General features: G+C 48.8%; 1 protein-coding gene across 1 annotated transcript in view; it reads left to right on the top strand.

Moving 5' to 3' along the window:
* The first annotated feature begins 11,961 nt into the window (after window positions 1-11,961).
* The window catches only part of NWD1 (NACHT and WD repeat domain containing 1), an 81,855-nt gene continuing 70,762 nt past the window's right edge, over window positions 11,962-23,054 (top strand). The window contains 3 exon segments of the mRNA XM_073015755.1: window positions 11,962-12,433; window positions 15,196-15,281; window positions 20,278-20,394. Coding sequence (XP_072871856.1) covers window positions 12,316-12,433; window positions 15,196-15,281; window positions 20,278-20,394 — 321 coding nt within the window. The 5' untranslated portion in view covers window positions 11,962-12,315.

Genomic DNA, 23,054 nt, shown 5'->3' with positions numbered 1-23,054 from the left:
TGCTGGAATTACAGGCGTGAGTCAACATTCCCAGCCACTATTTTTTTTTTTTTTTTTTTTTGAGACAGTCTCACTCTGTCCCCCAGGCTGGAGCGCAGTGGTGTGATCTCAGCTCACTGAAACCTCTGCCTCCTGGGTTCGAGTAATTCTCGTGCCTCCGCCTCCCAAGTAGCTGGGATTACAGGCATGCGCCACCACGCCTGGCCAATTTTTTTTTTTTTTTTTCGTATTTTTAGTAGAGATGGGATTTCACCATGTTGGCCAGGCTGGTCTAAAACTCCAGGCCTCAAGTGACTGATCCGCCTCAGCCTCCCAAAGTGCTGGGATTACAGGCGTGAATCACTGTGCCCGGCCCCAGCCACTGTTTTTTTAAGAGTACAAAATTGAAGCATATTCTGATAGGGAATTTAAAACGCTCACTAAAGCAGGCAGAAGTATAACGAACCGCAGCCCCCCCCATCACCATCACCCGCTACTCAACCTCGCCAACCCTGTCCCCACCCCATTAGTCTTCCTGTCAGGTATTATTTTGAAGCAAATCTCAGTTATCTTATCATTCCGTAAATATTTTGTTATATGTCTCTAAAACATACACACTTTTTTTTTTTTGAGACAGGGTCTCGCTCTGTTGCCCAGGCTGGAGCACAGTGGCATAATCATGACTCATTGCAGCCTCTTGGGTTCAAGTGATCCTTCCACCTCAGAGTGGCTGGGACCACAGGCACATGCCACGATGTCTAGTTAATTTTTTAATTTTTTGTAAAAATGGAGTCTCACTATCTTGGCCAGTCAGGTCTTGAACTCCTGAGCTTAAGTGATCCTCCTGCCTTAGCCTCCCAAACTGTTGGGATAACAGGCATGAGGCACTGCACCTGGCCCAGACTCTTTAAAAACCTAACCAGGACGGGCATGGTGGCTCATGCCTGTAATCCCAGCACTTTGGGAGGCCGAGGTGGGTGCATCACCTGAGGTCAGGAGTTCCAGACCATGGCCAACATGGTGAAACCCCATCTCTACTAAAAATACAAAATATTAGCCAGGCATGGTGGCAGGCGCCTGTAATCCCAGCTACATGGGAGGGTGAGATAGGAGAATGGCTTGAACGTGGGAGGCGGAAGTTGCAGCGAGCCAAGATCACGCCGTTGCACTCCAGCCTGGGCAACAAGAGCAAAACTCTGTCTCAAAAAAAGCAAAAACAAAAACAAAAAAAAAGAGAAACCTCGCCACAATACCACTGTCACACTCCAAAAGCTTTACCAATAATATTTTAATATCTATACTTTCCAGTTTAGCCAATAACTGTTGAGTTTTGGAATCATATGCGAATTTGACTGCTAGCTCACTTCCTTGCCAAGGAAACTTGGGAAATTGTTTAACTTCTTTGAAGCCTATTTTCTTTCTTTTTTTTTTTTTTTTTTGAGACGCAATCTCACTCTGTCACCCAGACTGGAGTGCAGTGGTGTGATCTCGGCTCACTGTAACCTCCGCCTTCCAGGTTCATGCGATTCTCCTGCCTCAGCCTCCCAAGTAGCTGGAATTATAGGTGTACACCACCACACCAGGCTAATTTTTGTATTTTTAGTAGAGATAGGGTTTCACCATGCTGACCAGGCTGCTCTTGAACACCTGCCACCATGCCCGGCTAATTTTTGGTTTTAGGAGAGACGGGGTCTCACCATATTGGCCAGGCTGGTCTCAAACTCCTGACCTCAGGTTATTCGCCCACCTCGACCTCCCACAGTGCTGGGATTACAGGCGTGAGCCACCACGCCTGACCAAGCACCTGAAACTTCTATCCCTGAAAATATAGTAACATTATTAAACAGAGTAACATTATTATTAAATATAGTAGCTTTATTATTTCTGTCAGTAGAGCAGTGATTCTCAAGGTGGGGCAGTGAGGGAGGGGTTGACTCTGTTCCCTAGGGGACACTCAGCAATGACGGAAAACACTTGCGGTTGTCGTGATTGGAACATGTGCGTGCTACTTGTGTCTTGTGGGTGGAGGCCAGGGATGCTGCTCAACGCCGCACATTGCGTAGGACAGGTCCCCAAACAAAGGATAGTCTGGTCCCAAATGTCGGCAGGAAAGCCTGGTCTAGAGACAGGTTTCCTTAACGCTCACTGAAACCTTGATCTTGGAGGCTGAACTGGGATTGAATCCCAACTCTATCACTTGTTGAGTGAAACTGGCAGGATTTTTTTGTTTGTTTGTTTTTGTTTCTGAGACGGAGTCTTGCTCTGTTGCCCAGGCTAGAGTGCAGTGGTGCACTTTCAGCTCACTGAAACCTCTACCTACCGGGTTCAAATTCTTGTGCCTCAGCCTCCCAAGTAGCTGGGATTACAGGCGTGAGTCACCACACCCAGCTAATTTTTGTATTTTTAGTAGAGATGGGGTCTCACCATGTTGTCCAGGCTGGTCTCAAACTCCTGACCTCAGGTGATCCACCTGCCTTGGCCTCCCAAAGTGCTGGGGTTACAGGTGTGAGCCACTGTGCCCGGCCTTGGAGTTTTTTTGTTTGTTGGTTTGTTTGTTTTTGAGACAGAGTCTCACTCTGTCACCCAGGCTGGAGTGCAGTGGCGGGATCTCGGCTCATTGCAATCCCCGACTCCTGGGTTCAAACAATTCTTATAGCTCAGCCTCCCAAGTAGCTGGGATTACAGGCATGCGTCACCACCCCCAGCTAATTTTTGTATTTTTAGTAGAGATAGGGGTCTCACCATATTGGCCAGTCTGGTCTTGAATGCCTGACCTCAGGTGATCCACCCTCCTCAGCCTCCCAAAGTGCTGGGATTACAGGTGTGAGCCACCGTGCCCGGCCTTGGAGTTTTAATGGTAATTAATCATGGCTAACATCTCACAGGCCCTTCCTGTGATGTAGGCGTGGTGTTAGTCTCACTCTCTGTATAAATGCGTTTCACTGTCTCACCAATCCAGGAGGTTAGTGAGAAAATTCAGGTGCACAGTGGTGAAGCGTCACAGGCAAGGGACTTCACCTTTCTGCATCTTGTTTTCTTCATCCATGAAACAGGATCATAATGTCCATCTCTTGGGGTAATAACGTGGATGGCTAACACCAAATGCCAACCAACTGGCAACTTCTAGACTGTGAGCAAATGGCATCTTTTACGAGAAGCCGTATCAGCCTGGCACATAATGGTTAACCACCAAGTCTGGGCTGAATGCCCGGCTAAGCTGGGGCCTGAGTGCAAACAATTTCTTTCATTATCCCAGTTGCTGGGAGAATTGGGCAAGGAGAGACACATAAAATAGGTAAGACAAAAGTTACTAGGATAGCTAGGGGCTTGTCTTCCGGGTGGCACCGAGGCCAGGAAACTCCTCTCTAACCTATTTCCCCAGAGGAGTCTATATTGGCCCTTCCGCTACCAGCAAGGGCAAAAGAGAGGCTGGAGCCCCCAGGACAGCCAGAACGCTAACACTGCAAAGGGCCTCTGTCCTTACTGGGGAAGCCCAGTCTTGCTTAGCTGTCTTCTTCAGCAACAAACAGAAGTCAAGAAAGAGAAACAGTTGTGGAGGAACCTGTTGTGATGATAATTTACTGAGCACCTACTATGTGCCAGGCACGCCAGCCTTACCAGACAAGATCCTTGGGCTCATGGACTTCACTTTCTCATGGGAGAGACAAACAATAACATGTAGAAACATATCAGCTGGTGGTGAGTACCGTGCAGAAAATTAAAATAGGGCGATGGCATTGGGAGTGACTTAAGGGGTCACTATGCAATGGGATGGTCAGAGACAGCCTCTCAGGAGGAGGTAGCATTGAAGCTAAAATGTGAACGACATGAACAGATGCAGCATAGAACATTAAGGTACAGGACGTGCAAAGGCCCTGAGGTTGAAATAAGCTAAATGCATTAGACTAGGGGTTCTCAAGTAAGGGAATTCTGCCCCCTAGGAGACATTGCAATGTCTAGGAAGACTTTTTTTTTTTTTTTTTTTTTTTTTTTTTTTGAGATGGAGTCTTGCTCTGTTGCCCAGGCTGGAGTACAGTGGCACGATCTTAGCTCACTGCAAGCTCCACCTCCCAGGTTCATGCCATTCTCCTGCCTCAGCCTCCCAAGTAGCTGGGACTACAGGTGCCGCCACCACACCCTGCTAATTTTTTGTATTTTTAGTAGAGATGGATTTCACCATGTTAGCCAGGATGGTCTTGATCTCCTGACCTCGTGATCCGCCTGCCTCAGCCTCCCAAAGTTCTGGGATTACAGGCATGAGCCACTGCGCCTGGCCGAGACGTTTTTTTTTTTTTTTTTTTTTTTGAGATGGAGTCTCAGTCTTGCTCTGTCGCCCAGGTTGGAGTGCAGTGGCATGATCTTGGCTCACTGCAACCTCCGCTTTCCGGGTTCAAGTGATTCTCCTGCCTCAGGCTTCCAAGTAGCTGGGATTACAGGTACACGTCACTACGCCAGCTAATTTTTGTATTTTTAGTAGAGATGGGGTTTCACCATGTTGGCCAGGCTGATCTCGAACTCCTGGCCTCAAGCAATCTGCCTGCTTTGGCCCCTCAAAGTGCTGGGATCAGAGGCGTGAGCCACTGCATTCAGCCGAGGGATACTTTTTTTTTTTTTTGAGATGGAGTCTGGCTCTGTCGCCCAGGCTGGAGTGCAGTGGCCAGATCTCAGCTCACTGCAAGCTCTGCCTCCCGGGTTCACACCATTCTCCTGCCTCAGCCTCCCGAGTAGCTGGGACTACAGGCGCCTACCACCTCTCCCGGCTAGTTTTTTGTATTTTTTAGTAGAGACAGGGTTTCACCGTGTTAGCCAGGATGGTCTCGATCTCCTGACCTCGTGATCCGCCCGTCTCGGCCTCCCAAAGTGCTGGGATTACAGGCTTGAGCTACCACGCCTGGCCCTAGGGATACTTTTTAATTGTCAAGACTTTGGTGGTGGTGGTGGAGGGGGGGTGTGTGCTGTTGAAATCTAGTGGGTGGGGGCCGGAAATGTTTTGCAACATCCTAAAATGCATGGGACAGTTACCACCACAGAGGATGATCTGTCTTAAATGTCTGTCATACTGAGATAGAGGAAGCCTGGGATAGAGAGTAGGAAAAAGCCTAGAGGTGAAAGTCAAGGTCAAAGCCTCTGATCCTCCTACGAACATCAGGAGGCAGTAACCGAGGGAGTGTGGCCATGCCCTGAAGTGAATTCAGGTCCAAGGAGCTTGCTGCGACCCAGGAAAAACGAGAGAAGGACCAGAAATTGTGGTGGAGGCAAATTCAAGGTCAGAAGATTGGGGAGGAGGTGCTAAGAGAGGTCTGGAGAGGTGCTGGGACCGAGAACTGGAGCCTCAGTGAGCTCAGCAGGCTGCAGCTAAACTGTGGTATCCGGGTGAGTTGTGGGAAGGTGGCTGGATGGCTGGGCTGGGTTTATGGGGGCAGGGTCCCTGGAGGAGAGGGAGTAGACCAGCACTCGCTCCCTGACTCTGCCCTTCTAGCTGGTGAGAACTTTCTCACTCTAAGCTGCAGTTTTCTCATCTGTCAAATGGTGACACTCAACTCTACTTACTGGGCCTTTACTGTTGAGAAAATAATTAATTCTGGCCGCACATGGTGGCTCATGCCTCTAATCCCAGCACTTTGGGAGGCTGAGGCAGGAGGATGGCTTGAGGCCAAGAGTTCAAGACCAGCCTGGGCAACATAGTGAGACCCCTGTCTCTACAAAAAATAAAAAACTTAAGCCTAGCATGGTGGCACATGCCTACAGTTCCAGCTACTTGAGAGGCTGAGGCAGGAGGATGGCTTGAATCCTGGAGTTCAAGGCTGTAGTGAGCTATGATCATGTCACTGCACTCTAATCTGGGCAACAGAGTGAGACCCTGTCTCTTAAAAAAAAAAAAAAAGCAAACTTAAAAAACTAGCTGGGCATGGTGGTGTGTGCCTATCTAGCTGGGCATGGTGTTGTGTGCCTGTAGTCCTAGCTACTCAGGAGGCTGAGGTGGGAGGATCACTTGAGGACAGGAGATGGAGGCTGCAGTGAGCCACAATAGTACCACTGCACTCCAGCCAGGGTGACAAAGCAAGACCCTGACTCTTTTTTTTTTTCTTTGAGATGGAGTTTCGCTCTTGTTGCCCAGGCTGGAGTGCAGTGGCACGATCTCAGCTCACCACAACCTCCGCCTCCTGGGTTCAAGCAATTCTCCTGCCTCAGCCTCCCCGGCATGCACCATCACGCCCAGTTAATTTTGTATTTTCGGAAGAGACAGGGTTTCTCCTTGTTGGCCAGGCTGGTCTCAAACTCTCGACCTCAGGTGATCTGCCTGCCTCAACCTACCAAAGTGCTGGGATTACAGATGTGAGCCACTGTGCCTGGCTGACCCTGACTCTTAAAAAAGAAAAAAAAAAAAAAAAAAGAATTAACTCAGCAGGCCTGAGTTGTCCACACGCCACACGTTAAAGGTGTAGCTCTTGGCCTGCTCCTGGGAAGTGACCTCTAAGCCCTTGGAAAGCGATAAGAGTGTCTTTGTTTACCTGGAGAGCCTTGGCTCACACTGGATACTAACAACACGACTTAGAGAGGGAGCTTTGAGTCATGCGATATCAGTTGACCCCTGGAGGGGCTGGGGATTAAAGTCAGCCATGCAGGTGATCAGTGATTTCTACATGACCAACCCCCAATAAAAACCCCAGACACCAAGGCTCAGGAGAGCTTTCCTAGTTGGTGCCAAACTATGCATGTTGTCACATGTCACTGCTGGGAGATTTAAGTGCTGGCCACACAACATCACTGGGAGGGGACAACTGAAATCTCACACCTGGTCTCTCCTGGGCCCTGCCCTGGATGCCTCTTCCTGTGCCTGATCTTATTTTATTTTTTGAGGCAGAGTCTCGCTCTGTTGCCCAGGCTGGAGTACAGTGGCATAATTATGGCTCACTGCAGCTGCAACCTCCTGGGTTCAAGTGATTCTCTCATCTCAGCCTCCCAAGTAGCTAGGACCACAGACATGAATCACCATGCCCAGCTGATTTTTTTTTTTTTTTTTTTTTTGAGATAGGGTCTCGCTCCATTGCCCAGGCTGGAGTACAGTGTTGCGATCTTGGCTCACTGCAACCTCTGCCTCGCAGGCTCAAGTGATCCTCTCACCTCAGCCTTGTGAATAGCTGGGACTACAGGTATGCACCACCACATCTGGCTAATTGTTCAATTTTTTTGTAGAGATGGGGTTTCATCATGTTGCCCAGGCTGGTCTTGAACCCTTGGACTCCCAAAGTGTTGGGATTACAGGCGTGAACCACCACGTCTGGCCCTGGATAATTTTTTATTTTGTAGAGACGCCGTCTCCCTTATTGCCCGGGCTGGTCTTGAACTCCTGGGCTCAAGCAATCCCCCATCTCAGCCTCTCAAAGTGCCGAGATTATAGGCATGAGTCACTGTGCCTGGCCCCTTGGCTGATTTTAATTTATATCCATTCATCATAACCTATGAGTACCTATTTTACAGCTTTTTCTGTTTTGTTTTGTTTTGTTTTGTGTTGAGATGGAATGTCGCTCTGTTGCCGAGACTGGGTGTGGTGTGATCTCAGCTCACTGCAACCTCCGCCTCCCGGGTTCAAGGGATTCTCATGTCTCAGCCCCCCAAGTAGCTGGGATTACAGACATGCACCGTCATGCCCAGCTAATTTTTGTATTTTTAGTAGAGACAGGGTTTCACCATGTTGGCCGGGCTGGTCTCCAACTCCTGACCTCAAGTGATTAGCCCTCCTTGGCCTTCTAAAGTGCTGGGATTACAGACATGAGCCACCTCGTCTGGGATATAACACCATTTTTAAATTCTCTGAGTCCTAAGGAATCATGGAACTTGAGGGTGCTCTTGGGGATCCCTTAATGGCAGAGTCTGTCCTGGGTGGACAAGGCAGGGAAGGGAAGTCGAGGCAGAGAGGATAGTAAGAGCAAAGATACAAAGGTTTGAAAATACAGTTGACTCAGTAGAATCAATATCACTGTTTTGTTGAGGGCTCACTACATGCTGGGCATTTTACAGACCTATCTCCCAACTGCCTTGTTGATGTTTTGTTCAAGGTGGATATTTTTTGGCATTAATTTTGATCTGCTAACACATTGCGCTACCTCATGTATTGCTGCAGAGACGAACGCCCTGAATGGCTCTTATTTTCATTTCACAGACTATGCGGCTGAGGCCCTGGGAGGGAGGCCACTTGTGTAAGTCCTCCAGGAGGGCGATGGAAGAGCCGGCATTCAAACCAGAGTCATGGATGCGAAGGTACACGCGTGTTCTCTCTGCCTCCAGTGGTGGTTTGCTACTGCTGCGAAGAGGTGGGGCAGGATTCAGGTCGCCAGGGCATTTCCTTTTTTTTTTTTTTTTGAGACGGAGTCTTGCTCTGTCGCCCAGGCTGGAGTACAGTGGCCGGATCTCAGCTAACTGCAAGCTCCCCCTCCCGGGTTTACGCCATTCTCCTGCCTCAGCCTCCCAAGCAGCTGGGACTACAGGCGCCCGCTACCTTGCCCGGCTAGTTTTTTGTATTTTTTAGTAGAGACGGGGTTTCACTGTGTTAGCCAGGATGGTCTCGATCTCCTGACCTCGTGATCCGCCCGTCTCGGCCTCCCAAAGTGCTGGGATTACAGGCTTTAGCCACCGCGCCCGGCCGCGAGGGCATTTTCAATAATGTCAGATCATGGCTGGGCGTGGGGGCTCACGCTTGTAATATCAGCACTTTGGGAGGCTCGGGTGGGAGGATCCCTTATTGCCAGGAGCCTGCCAAGTGCCAGCCTTGAACTCAACCCAGTGAGACCCCATCTCTACCGAAAAAAGAAATTTTTTTGAGATGAAGTTTCACCTCTGTTGCCCAGGCTGGAGGGTAATGGTGCGATCTCGGCTCACTGCAACCTCTGCCTCCCAGGTTCAAGTCATTCTCCTGCCTCAGCCTCCCAAGTAGCTGGGACTACAGGTGTGTGCCATCACGCCCAGCTAATTTTTTGTATTTTTGGGAGAGACGGGGTTTCACCATGTTGGCCAGGCTGGTCTGGAACTCCTGACCTCAGGTGATCCATCCACCTCGGCCTCCCAAAGTGCTGGGATTACAGGCGTGAGCCACTGTGCCTGGCCAAAAATTTTTATTTTATTTTAATTTTTATTTTTTGAGACTGAGTCTCACTCTGTCACCCAGGCTGGAGTGCAGTGGTATGATCTTGGCTCACTGCAACCTCTCTGCCTCCCAGGTTCAAGCGATTCCCATGCCTCAGCCTCTCAAATAGCTGGGACTACAGGTGTGCACCACCATGTCCAGCTAATTTTTGTAGTTTTAGTAGAGACAAGGTTTTACCATGTTGGCCAGGCTGATCCTGGACTCCTGGGCTCAAATGATTCGCCCATCTTGGACTCCCAAAGTGCTGGGATTATAGGTATGAGCCACTGTACCCAGACTCTAGACAAAATTCTTTTTAAAAAAATTAATGGGCCGGGCGCGGTGGCTCAAGCCTGTAATCCCAGCACTTTGGGAGGCCGAGACGGGCGGATCACGAGGTCAGGAGATCAAGACCATCCTGGCTAACCCGGTGAAACCCCGTCTCTACTAAAAAATACAAAAATCTAGCCGGGCGCAGTGGCGGGCGCCTGTAGTCCCAGCTACTCGGGAGTCTTGAGGCAGGAGAATGGCGTGAACCCGGGAGGCGGAGCTTCAGTGAGCTGAGATCCGGCCACTGCACTCCAGCCTGGGCGACAGAGCGAGACTCCGCCTCAAAAAAAAAAAAAAAAAAAAAAAAAAAAAAAAAAAAAAAATTAATGAGACATGGCCGGGCGCGGTGGCTCACACCTGTAATCCCAGCACTTTGGGAGGCCGAGGCGGGCGGATCACGAGGTCAGGAGATTGAGACCATCCTGGCTAACACGGTGAAACCCTGTCTCTACTAAAAATATAAAAATTAGCCGGGCGTGGTGGCGGGCACCTGTAGTCCCAGCTACTCAGGAGGCTGAGGCAGGAGAATGGCATGAACCTGGGAGGCAGAGTTTGCAGTGAGCCGAGATTGCGCCACTGAACTCCAGCCTGGGCGACAGAGCGAGACTCCGTCTCAAAAAACAAAACAAAACAAAAAAAATTAACCAGACATGATGGTGCACACCTGTAGTCCCAGCTACTTGGGAGGCTGAGATGGGAGGATCACTCGAGCCCAGGAGATGGAGGCTGCAGTGAGCTATGATCGCACCACTGTGCTCCAGCCTCGAGCAAGACCCTGTATCACATAACAACAAACCTCCTGCAGGCAAAGATAACTAGCTAGAGTTTATTTATTTATTTAATCTTATTGTTCATTTATTTATTTATTTATTTATTTATTTATTTATTTATTTTTGAGAGCGAGTCTCCCTCTGTCACTTAGGCTGGAATGCAGTGGCATGATTTTGACTCACTTCAACCTCTGCCTCCCAGGTTCAAGCGATGCCCCTGCCTCAGCCTCCTGAGTAGCTGGGACTACAGGGGTGCACGACCACTCCCGGTTAATTTCTGTATTTTTAGTAGAGACAGGTTTCACCATGTTGGACAGGCTGGTCTTGAACTCATGACCTCAAGTGATCCATCTACCTTGGCCTCCCAAAGCGGTGGGATTACAGGCACGTGATCGTAGCTCACAGCAGCTTTGAACTCTTGGCCTCATGCCATCCTCCCATCTCAGCCTCCCTAGTAGCTGGGACAACAGGCTACACTACCATGCCATGGCTACATTGTTTTTTTTGTTTGTTTGTTTTTGTTTTTTTTGAGACAGAGTTTCATTCTCGTTGCCCAGGCTGGAGTGCAGTGGCAGGATCTCAGCTCACTGCAACCTCCACCCCCCTGGTTCAAGTGATTCTCCTGCCTCAGCCTCCCGAGTAGCTAGGATTATAGGCACGCACCACCACACCCGGCTAATTTTGTAGTTTTAGAAGAGAGGGGGTTTCTCCATGTTGGTGAGGCTGGTCTCAAACTCCCGGCCTCAGGTGATCCGCCCGCCTTGGCCTCCCAAAGTGTTGAGATTACAGGCGTGAGACACCACTGCTCCTGGCCCATGTCTATATTTTTAAAAAGCTTTTTTTTTTGCAGAGATGAGGTCTCACTGTGTTGCCCAGGCTGGTTTTGAACTCCTGGCTCAAGTGATCCTCCCACCCTGGCCTCTTGAATAGCTGGGATTACTGGAACAAGCCACCGTGCCCAGCTACTAGAGTTGATTTAAAACTGTTTTCTTTCTTTTTTCTTTTTTCTTTTGAGACGGTGTCTTGCTCTGTCAACAGGCTGGAGTGCAGTGGCGCGATCTCAGTTCACTGCAACCTCCACCTCCTGAGTTCAAGTGTTTCTCCTGTCTCAGCCTCCCAAGTAGCTAGGACTACAGGCCTGTGCCATCATGCCCAGCTAATTTTTGTATTTTTCATAGAGACGGAGTTTCACCATGTTGGCCAGGCTGGTTTGAACTCCTGACCTCAAGTGATCCATCTGCCTCGGCCTCCCAAAGTGCTGGGATTACAGGCATGAGCCACTGCACCTGGCCTAAAACTGGTTTCTCAGTTTTTCAATACTGCTGATAACTGGGGATGGATCATTCTTTGTGGGGGGCTTCCTGGGCGTCAGATGTTGAGCAGCATCCCCGGTCTCTACTCACACGATGCCAGTATCATCCCCCAGTCGTGGCAACTGAAAAGGTCTCCAGACATTGCAAGTGTCCCCTGGGGGCTGAATGGTCCCCAGGTGAGAACAGCTGGTTGAAATAGTACGTGCAGTGCCTGGACGTGGAAGGATTTTGCCTCGTGGGAGGGGGTGGTAAGGGCAGGACGGAGTGAGACTTTCGTCAAGCGTGTGTCTTTCTTGTCTGGGCTGTGGGGCTGGGCATGGCTCCCAGCATCTCCTCCGTACACCTGGGTTCAGGCTCAATTTACATGGGCAGGCCCCAGGGGACCCAGGTGTTCAAGAGGTTGGCTGGTCCCCGGGCCCCACTCCCAGCACTGGGAAACCACAGTTGCTGTGGCGACCACTGAGCTCTGAGGACGAGGAGCTGGGAAGAGGACTCCCGTGCTTAGAAAAGCCAAAGCCAATATCCAGAGGTCTTGGCGGGGAGGCCAGTGTCTAATATCCCTCCATGAGTGCTTGCAGACCAAGGAAAGCAGTGGAGAGGAGCTGGTTCAGCTCCCCAGAGGCGCTGGAGGTGGTGGGAGCTGCAGGTCACTGGGGGAGCCTCCGAAGGTGAAACTGACTCCCTGTTCCTGATGGCCCTGCCCGGCTGGCCTCCCAGGAAGGCTGCCTGGCTGCTGGCGTGAGGTCTCTGAGCCCCAGGCCCTTTCTAGGGGAAGGGTCATCTCAGTGGGTGGGCAGCAATGAGCATGGGCCCCCTCAGCCCGAGTACCCGCCGGCGGCTTCTGCAGGGTGAAGCCGGCCCCCTCCCACCACCTCCGCCCACCGGTGTGACCATCTTCATCAGTTCCACGGTCTCAGGTAAGGTGCAGTGTATGGATGGGGGCTCAGAGGCAGGTGGGCACTCTCAGGCAGTGTCAGGGTGACGGGCACGGCTCATGGAGTCCTTTAAGAGACCTAGACGTGAACCTATACCGTGTTTCACGCCTGTAATCCCAGCATTTTGGGAGGCTGAGGCAGGTGGATCACCTGAGCTCAGGAGTTGAAGACCAACCTGGGCAACATGGTGAAACCCTGTCTCTACTAAAAATACAAAAGATTAGCCAGGCATGGTGGTGGGTGCCTGTAATCCCAGCTACTCGGGAGGCTGAGGCAGGAGAATCCCTTGAATCTGGGAGGTTTCAGTGAGCCGAGATTGTGCCATGGCCCTCCAGCCGGGACAACAGAGCAAAATTCTGTCTCAAAAAACAAAATAAACAAACCAAAAACTCAAAAAGGAGATGTTAGATAATAGCATGCTGCTACACAGCACTGCCCAACTCCACATTCAGTGAAGTCAGTTGTCAACTTGATATTAACCAAGGTGGAGTATTTAAACCACGGAAATTGGCAGAAAATACAAATCGGATTTAAAAACATTTGTTTTGGAGAACAGAGTATTACGGAACATTTGCCGGGTCATTGCTCTTTTTTTTTCTTTTTTTTTTTTTTGAGAAGAAGTCTCACTCTGTCGCCCAGGCTGGAGTGCAGTGGTACGATCTGGACTCACTAGAACCTCTGCCTCCTGGATTCAAGGGATTCTCCTGCCTCAGCCTCCCGAGCAGCTGAGATTAAGGCCATCTGCCACCATGCCTGACTAATTTTTGTATTTTTAGTAGAGATAGGGTTTTTACCATGTTGACCAGGCTGGTGTCGAACTCCTGACCTCAGGTCATCTGGCCCCCTTGGCCTCCCGAAGTGCTAGGATTACAGGTGTGAGTCACCGTGCCTGGCCACACCACTCTATGTATATGTGCTCTCATAGAGATTACATCCTGGTTGGGGGAACAGACAAATAAATTAAGTAATTGCAGGCCAGGCGCGGTGGTTCACACCTGTAATCCCAGCACTTTGGGAGGCCGAGGAGGGCGGATCACGAGGTCAGGAGATCAAGACCATCCTGACTAACACGGCGAAACTCCGTCTCTACTAAAAATGCAAAAAATTAGCTGGGCGTGGTGGCGGGCGCCTGTAGTCCCAGCTACTTGGGAGGCTGAGGCAGGAGAATGGTGTGAACCCGGGAGGTGGAGCTTGCAGTGAGCCAAGATCGCGCCACTGCACTCCAGCCTGGGCGACAGAGCGAGAATCCATCTCAAAAAAAAAAAAAAAAAGAAGAAGAAGAAAAAAACAATTCAGCAATTGCAGTTTGTGGGCTGGGTGCAGCGGTTCATGCCTGCAATCCCAGCACATTGGGAGGCCGAGGTGGGAGATTTGGGAAACCTCTATAATGTGCATGCAGCTCAGGTAGTGACTCATGTGGGAGCCTCCCGGACCCTCTCTTTCCTCCTCGAGAAGCCAGACTGAGAACCCAACTTGATAGAGTTGCTGTGAGTGGCGTATGATGTTGCAACTAACATTTATGACCAAAGTACTGTGTGTTAGGCTTAAAAACTGGCAGAATCTTGCCACAGCTGCATGGCCCTGTGTGATCGGACCCTGCTCACCTCCCCAACCTTATCTCGTGCGGTCGCCTCCTTGTCTACCTGTTGTATCCACACCAGAACCCATAGATCTGGGAATCCATAGGGCCATGGGACTGATATCAGGACTATCACTCCCACTGTTCCCTCTTCTCCTTCTTATTCTGATCCTTTGGGTCTCAGTGCAAACATCCCTTCTTCAGGGAGCCCTTCTCTGCCCCTCAATCTAAAGTAGATTTGTCCCGCTGAGGTGAGTAGATTGCTTGAGCTCAGGACTTCAAGACCAGCCTGAGCAACATGGCAAGGCCCCATCTCTACAAAAAGTAAAAAAATAAAATAAAATAAAATAAAATAAAAAAAGGCTGGGTGCGGTGGCTCACGCCTGTAATCCCAGCGCTTTAGGAGGCCGAGGCACCTGAGGTCAGGAGTTGGAGACCAGCGTGGCCAACATGGTGAAACCCCATCTCTACTAAAAATACAAAAATTAGCCCAGTGTGGTGGTGGGCACCTATAATCCCAGCTACTCTGGAGGCTGAGGCAGGAGAATCGCTTGAACCTGGTAGGCGGAGATTGCAGTGAGCTGAGATTGTGCCACTGCATTCCAGCCTGGGCAGCAGAGTGAGACTCTGTCTCAAAAAAAAAAAAAAGAAAAAGAAAAAAGAAAAGAAAGAAAGAAAGAGAGAGGGAAGGAAGGAAAGAAAGAAGGAAGGAAGGAAGGAAGGAATGGAAGGCAGGCAGGCAAGGAAAAGAAAGATTTGTCCCTGTTATTCTCTAGCCCAGCCTACCTATGTGTTTTCAACAGCACTCTTCACAAACATAGGAAGCATAGGGAGCCTAGGAAACATAGGGAGACTCCACAAAATAAATAAAATAACTGCCTATTGCTATTATTTTATTTTATTTTTGAGATGGTGGCGGCAGATGAGGCTTTAGTCATAGGCCAGGCGCAGTGGCTCACGCCTGTAATCCCAACACTTTGGAAGGCAGAGGAGAGAGGATCTCTTGAGGGCAGGAACTTGAGACCTGGGCAACATAGCGAGATCCCATTTTCCACAAAAATGGGGAAAAAAGACAAAAGTCTATCAATAAAATAAAAGCAGAGCTATGAGACTGGGAAGAGTTCTGGGTCCTTTCCACTAATATCCTCCATGCCCTTCCCTGCAGATATGGACGCAGAGCGGGAAGCCCTGCAGAGCACTGCCTACCCCGAGGTGCAGACCTTCTGCCAGAAGCACGGCCTGATGTTTGAGGTAACCGCAAGTCACTCTGGGCTCCATGCTTTTTTTTTTTTTTTTTTTTTTTTTTGACACGTAGTCCTTGCTCTATCGCCAGGCTGGAGTGCAGTGGCACCATCTCAGCTCACTGCAACCTCCGCCTCCCAGGTTCAAGCAATTCTCCTGCCTCAGGCTCCTGAGTAGCTGGGACTACAGGCGCCCACCACCACGCCCAGCTAATTTTTGTATTTTTAGTAGAGATGGGGTTTCACCGTGTTGGCCAGGATGGTCTTGACCTCTTGACCTTGTGATCCGCCTGCCTCAACCCCCCAAAATGCTGGGATTACAGGCGTGAGCCACCAAGCCCAGCTCTATGCTTTTTTTTTTTTTTTTTTTAAGACAGAGTCTCTCTCTACCACCCAGGCTGGAGTGCAACGGTGCGATCTCGGCTCACTGCAACCTTGGCCTCCAGGGTTCAAGCTATTCTCCTGCCTCAGCCTCCTGAGTGGCTGGGATTACAGGTGCCTGCCACCACGCCCGGCTATCTTTTAACATGTTATTGTTGAGTTTTAAAATTCACAATGATTTTTAAACAATGGGCCCACATGTTCTTTTTGCACCAAACCCCGCAGATTCTGTAGTTAGTCCTGGGGATCCGGCTGTGGAGATAAAAATCCTTGGGACTATAAAAAAGCAGGTGGGATCGGGCACGGTGGCTGACACCTGTAATCCCAGCACTTTGGGAGGCCAAGGCGGGCAGATCGCTTGAGGTCAGAAGCTCGAGACTAGCCTGTGTAATGTGGTAAAACTCCGTCTCTACTAAAAATATAAAAATTAGCTGGGCGTGGTGGCTCGTGCCTGTAGTCCCAGCTACTCAGGAGGCTGAGACAGGAGAATCGCTTGAACCCAGGAAGTGGAGATGGCAGTGAGCTGAGATCAAGCCACTGCACTCCAGCATGGGTGACAGAGCAAGACTCTGTCTCAAAAAAGAAAAGAAAAAACAAAAGACAGGTGGAGGGGTTACAGCCGTGCGCACCTTGCTTGGTTAGCGTGGCAGGCAGTGTAGAAAAGTGGGTAGGAGCGAATGCTTTGAAACACAGATTCGTTGCTGCCTCCCTTGCAGTGTGACCTTGGGCATGACATTTAACTGTCTGTCATTGTTGCTGCTGTTTTTGTCTTGCCTTCAGGGCTTCCTGGCCCTCTTCCTACTGGGCTTCAGGAGGAGTATAAGAGGTCTTTGGGATTTGGGGGATGGGCATGGAGGTTGGACATGCCTTTTTCTAGAATGCTGATGGTGTACTTAATTGGCACAGTCCCAAAACAGTAGGAGCCCCTAATAGTGCCTCCTTATACCAATCTCTGGCTAGGGAATTTTTTTTTTTTTTTTTTTTTTTGAGATGAGGTCCAGTGGGCGACAGAGCAAGACCTCCTTTCAAAAACAAACAAAGAAACAAACAAACAAAAAGTGCAGTGGTGTGATCTCACAGCTCACTGCAACCTGGACCTTCTGGGCTCAAGGGATCCTCCTGCCTTGGCCTCCTGAGGAGCTGAAACTACAGGCATGCACCACTATGCCTGGCTAACCAGGGATGTTTCTGCCTGCACATTTCCTTGTGGAAACTGATGAACCGTCTTTGGAGTCTCAGCTTAACTTGAGGCTGCCTCCTTGCTATTTATCAGAATGATTCATTGCATCAAAGTCCCATTTGGTTAAAAGATGAGGTCAGGCACAGTGGCTAACACTTGCATTCCCAGTGCTTTGGGAGGCCAAAGCAGGAGGATTACTGGAGGCCAGGAGTTTGATACCAGCCTGGGTAATATAACAAGATCCCGTCTCTATAAAATTTTTAAAAAAGTGAGCTGGGTGCAGTGATGCCCACCTGTAGTCCCAGCTACTGGGGAGGCTGAGGCGGGAGGATCACTCAAGCCCAGGAGTTTGAGGCTGCAGTGAGCTGTGATGGAGCCACTGCACTCTAGCCTGGGTGCCAGATTGGGATGCTGTCTTAAAAAAAAAAAAAATCTGGGCCGGGCGCAGTGGCTCATGCCTGTAATCCCAGCACTTTGGGAGGCCAAGGATGGTGGATCACCTGAGGTCAGGAGTTCGAGACCAGCCTGGACAACATGGTGAAACCCCCTCTCTACTAAAAATACAAAAATTAGCCGGGTGTGTTGACGCACACCTGTAATCCCAGCTACTCAGGAGGCTGAGGCAGGAGAATTGCTTGAACCTGGGAGGTGGCGGTTGCAGTGAGCTGAGATCATGCTACTGCTCTCCAGCCTGGCAACAGAGCAAGACTCCGTCTAAAAGAAAAAAAAAATCAAGTGGATCTTTGGGTAAAAAAGAAAAGAAAAGGAAAAAGATGCATGATTGTTATGGTTTGTATATTTATTACTAAGAAAGAAGCAGTGCTGGAAATTCCACTGTGCCCACCATTGATCATGAGACATAGTTCAATGTCAGAGGCACTATGAAAGCATCAGCACTGAGAGCCGATGAAATGGTCGAGCTCTTCTGTTTAATGCCCACGCGGGTGCTCTGACGCGGATGCTGTCAACGTCCTCCATGCGTAATACGGGGACGGTGGTCTCTCCGGAGGCACAAGCTCCTTCCGGAGGCTGACTCCTGACCCTTTTTCCTTTCCTGCTCCTCTAACTCATTGTTCCTCCCGCTTTCTTCCTCCAGTCACATTCAGTACTGCTGGCCTTCCCACATAGGAATCTTTGTGCCTTTTCCTCGGAACTAAAGAATTCAGGAGGCAGGGACTATTCTGAGTTGTCGTTGTCTCCCTGTCACCCCAGCCTTCCGCAGGGTCAGCTTTGCCTACTTGAACTGAGCCGTTCTGCCCAGCCTCCCCGTGGCGAGCAGGCACAAATGAACCGCTAAGCGTGCGGTTGCCAAGGAGACCTTGCTATGTCCAGTGTTGGCCAAACTAAACACCCTCCTTTGCAAGGAAAGCTTTGTGAACAAGTGTGGACACGTCGTTACTTTCAAAGCAACAGTTTGAAAATGGCCAAGTTCCTTTTTTTAGAGAGCTTTTTCATCTTTTTTCTTTTTTTCTTGCAACAAGGTCTCGCTCTGTCATCCAGGCTGGAGTGCAGGGGTGCGATCACAGCTCACTGCAGCTTCTGCTTCCTGGGCTCAGGTGAGCCTCCTGCCTCAGCCTCTCAAGTATCTGGGACCACAGGCACACACCAGCACACCTGGCTATTTATTTATTTATTTATTTTGCAGATACAAGTTCTCCCTATATTGTCTAGGCTGATCTCAAACTCCTTGCCTCAAGAGATCCTCCTGCCTCGACCTCCCATAGTACTGGGATTATAGGCGTGAGCCACTTCACCCTGCATCTATTTTAATTTTTAAATTTTTAATTAACTTACTTTTTAATTTTTTTAGAGATGAGGTCTTGCTATGTTGCCCAACCTGGTCTTGAACTCCTGGGCTCAAGCAATCCTCATGCCTCAGCCTCCAGAGTAGCTGTGATTACAGGCACACGCCACCGTGCCCAACTAAATGTTTATAAATAAACTTCTGAATTTGGAATTTAGGCTTACAGGAAACGCACTGACAGTACAGAGTTCCCAAACACCCCCAAACTCTGTGTTTCCTATCATTTTACGTAACCACAGCACAACCAACAATGTTGTTACAACTATGAAATAAACTTTGAGGCCAGGTGCAGTACCTCGCGCCTGTAATCCTAGCATTTTGGGAGGCTGAGGCAGGCAGATCACTTGAGATCAGGAGTTTGAGACCAGCCTGACCAACATAGTGAAGATTTATCTCTAATAAAAATACAAAAAAATTTAGCCAGGTGTGGTGGCGCACGCCTGTAATCCCAGCTGCTTGGGAGGCTGAGGCAGGAGAATCGCTTGAACCTGGGGGGAGGTGGAGGTTGCAGTGAGCTAAGAGTGCACCACTAAGCTCCAGCCTGGGTGACAGAGCAAGACTCTGTCCCCCCTCCACCAAAAAAAAAAAAAAAAAGAGAAATAAATCAGGCTGGGAGCAGTGGCTTACGCCTGTAATCTCAGCATTTTGGGAGGCCCAGGTGGGGGAATCACCTGAGGCCAAGAGTTCGAGACCAGCCTGGCCAGTATGGTGAAATCTTATCTCTACTAAAAATACAAAAAATTAGCGAGGCATGGTGGTGTACACCTGTAGTCCCAGTTACTTAGGAGGCTGAGGCATAAGAATGGCTTGAACCCAGGAGGCAAAAGTTGCAATGAGCCAAGATCATGCCACTGGAAGGAAGGAAGGAAGGAAGGAAGGAGGGAGGGTGGAAGGAAAGAAGAAAGGAAGGAAGGAAGGAAGGAAGGAAGGAAGGAAGGATCGATTTTCCAGTGAGACAAGATCGCTCCACTGCACTCCAGCCTGGGCGACATAGCAAGACTCCATCTCAAAAAAAAAAAAAAAAAGAGAAATCAACATTGGTATGTGACTGTTAACCTCCTAACTTTATTCAAATGTTGCCAGCTCTTCTATCTAAGTCTTTTCTGGTGAAGAATCCCATCCAGGGTACCCCGTTGCATTTCATTGTCTTATTGCCCCAGTCTCCTCTGGTCTGTGTCAATTTCTTAGTCTCCTTATTTCTCATGTCCTTGGCAGTCTCCTTCCTCTCTCTCTCTCTCTCTCTCTTTCTTTCTTTCAGCAGGGCCTGGCTCTGTCGTCCAGGCTGGCATACAGTAGTACAATAAGAGCTTACTGCAACCTCTATCTTGTGGGCTCAATTGATCCTCCTACCTCAGCCTCCTGAGTAGCTGGGACTACAGGTGCCTGCCACCATGCTTGGCTTTGACTGGCAGGGCGTCTTGAAGAATGCCCTTCCCTCCGGTGTGGGTCTGTCTGTTATTTTTCTCATGATTATACTGAGGTTATGAATTTGGTTCAAGTTCTTTTAATCCAGACATCCCCCTACAGGAAGAGGCTGTCAAAAATTTTTGAAAGAAACTTTCTGCTTTTGTCAAAAGGAATTGAAAAAACAAATCATCTGTCATGCCACCTCTCTGACAAACTTGTGTTTCTATTTCCCAGGTCGTTGATCTGAGGTGGGGTATCCGGAACACTGAAGTCACTGACCACTTGACCACAGAACTCTGCTTGGAGGAGGTCGACCGGTGTTGGAAAACATCCATAGGGCCAGCTTTTGTTGTGAGTGTCTCGGGAAGAATGGGTTAGCTCTTACTCCTCCAGGATATGCCCCCTGCTTTCTAGACAAACTGATCAGCGGAGGGCAGTAGGTACCATTTCTGCTTTCGTACTTTATCCCTATGGCCTGCCTGCGGCAGACATTACTAATCAATCACAGCACTCTTTCTGCAGAGCTGAATGGGATCCAGTCATTAGCTGTCAAATGGAAGCAGCAGGTGGCTTGGAGAGTAGAGTGTTGAAGCCAGAAGGAATCTTAGAATTTGATCTGGACTTTCTCCCACCTTCCCCACATCCTCTACTTTATGCCTATGGGACTTTGGGATCCTGGAAAACCATGGAAACGGTGGAAACCCTCAGGGTCTTAGGATATTTTTTTTCCTCCATGTGACCACTGGTTTCAGGTTGTGGGAACTTCTCCCCTCTGTCTTCCAGTTATACCCCCTCTATCACAAAGTCACTCTCCAGTCCACAATTAATGGTTTGTGCTATTAAAATTGAATGATATTCCTTAGTCTTTTTTTTTTTTTCTCTCTTTTTTTGAGACAGGGTCTTTCTCTGTTGACCAGGCTAGAGTGTAGTGGCGAGATCATGGCTCATTATAGACTTGAACTCCTGGGCTTGTGATCTTCCTGCCTTGTTCTCCTGAGTAGCTGGGACTACAGGTGTGTGCCACCACAGTTGGCTAGTATTGTTTTGGAAAGATGGGATCTCACTATGTTGCCCAGGTTTATCTCAAACTCCTGGGCACAAGTGATCCTCCCACCCTGGCCTCCCAAAGTTCTGGGATTACAGGCATAAACCAATGCAACTGCTCTCTAGTTTTAAGGTTTTTTTTTTTTTTTTTTTTTTTTTTTTGAGATGAGGTCTTGATGTTGCCCAGGCTGGCCTGAATCTTAATTTATTACATCGAGTTCCAGATACATCCAGATACAGAATGATCACATTTTCCTTAGAAATTCTAGAGCAGGGGGTCGGGAGTGGTGGCTCACACCTGTAATCCTAGCACTTTGGGAGGCCAAGGCGGGTGGATCATGAGGTCAGGAGTTTGAGACCAGCCTGGCCAACATAGTGAAACCCCATATCTACTAAAAAAATATAATATAAAAATTAACTGGGCGTGGTGGCACGTGCCTGTAATGCCAGCTACTTGGGAGGCTCAGGCAGGAGAATTGCTTGAACCTGGGAGGTGGAGGTTGTAGTGAGCCGAGATCATGCCACTGTACTCCAGCCTGGGCAACAGAGGAAGACTCTGTTGCTCTTGCTCAAAAAAGAAAGAAAGAAAGAAAGAAATTCTAGAGCAGAGGTCAATAAGCTATAGCCTGAAAGGCAAGTGTGGCCTGCTGCCTGTCTTTGTAAGTAAAACTTTATTGGCACACAGCCATGTCCACTTTTTTTCACTTTGTCTAGCACTGCTTTCAAACTGTAATGGCAGAGTTTAGTCATTCTGACAGAGACCATCTGGCCTGTAAGGCCAAAAATATTGACTATCTGACTTTTTCCAGGAAAAATGTGCTGATCCCTGTCCTGGACAGTAAAGAGGGAAAAAGTAAAGTATCATGGCAAGGTGCGGTGGCTCACTCCTGTAATCTCTGCATTTTGGTAGGCTGAGGCAGGTGGATAATTTGAGGTCAGGAGTTTGAGAGCAGCCTGGGAAACATGGTAAAACCCCATCTATGCTAAAAATACAAAAATTAGTCAGACATGGCGGTGCACACCTGTAATCCCAGCTACTCGTGAAGCTGAGGCAGGATAATCATTTGAAACTGGGAGGCAGAGGTTGGAGTGAGCCGAGATTGTGCCACTGCATTCCAGACTGGGCAACAGAGGGAGACTCTGTCAAAAAAAAAAAAATTGGAGAAGGTGAAGGCCAGAGAGATATTCTATTTTCTGAGGTCTGCTTCTGAGACCTAAAGTGTCCCAACATTACAGCAAAAGATTGTAACAAGGGCTTTGGGAATTATGAGCCAGGAATAATGGGCAAAACATACATATTTATGTATATTTCTCTCCTTTTTTTTTTTTTTAGACAAGGTCTTGCTATGTTGCCCAGACTGGATTTGAACTCCTGGACTGAAGCAATCCTCCAGCCTTAGTCTCCTGGGTAGCTGGGATTACAGTTATTCTTTTGATCTACACTTCTATTGTAATTTGGTGCCACTCTGTTTTATTTATTACTGCTTTAAAATATATCCTAATGTTTGGAAAACTCTACATTCTGTTGTAAATCTCCTAAATTTCCAGTCTCCTAAATTTAATTTTTCAAAGGAGCCCAATGATCAGTTTATTGAGTTTCCAAGAAAAAAAAAAAGGAGAGAGAGGCTGACCGTGACGCATGCCTGTAATCCCAGCACTTCAAGAGACTGAAGCTAGAGGATCACTTGAGCCCAGGAGTTAAAGACCAGCTTGAGTACCATAGTGAGACCCCATCTCTACAAAAAAAAAAAAAAAAAAAAAAAAAAAAAAAAAAAAAAAAAAAAATTAAGGAAGAAAGGGAAAAGAAGGGAGACAAGAACGCCAGGAGGAACTTGATTTTGGAACCCAAATTACAGGCAGCCAAAAGCACAGTGCAGCTTCCTGATTGCACAGGGAACCTAGGGGTGATCTCTGAGCTTCTCTGGGGCCTGACCAACCAGCCCTGGGACCTTCCAGAAAGGAAGCCC

Source organism: Chlorocebus sabaeus, chromosome 6 (genome assembly GCF_047675955.1).
Source record: "Chlorocebus sabaeus isolate Y175 chromosome 6, mChlSab1.0.hap1, whole genome shotgun sequence".
NCBI classification, from domain to species: Eukaryota; Metazoa; Chordata; class Mammalia; order Primates; family Cercopithecidae; genus Chlorocebus; species Chlorocebus sabaeus.
Note: the sequence above shows the minus strand (reverse complement) of the source record. Positions and strands in the feature narration are given on the sequence as shown.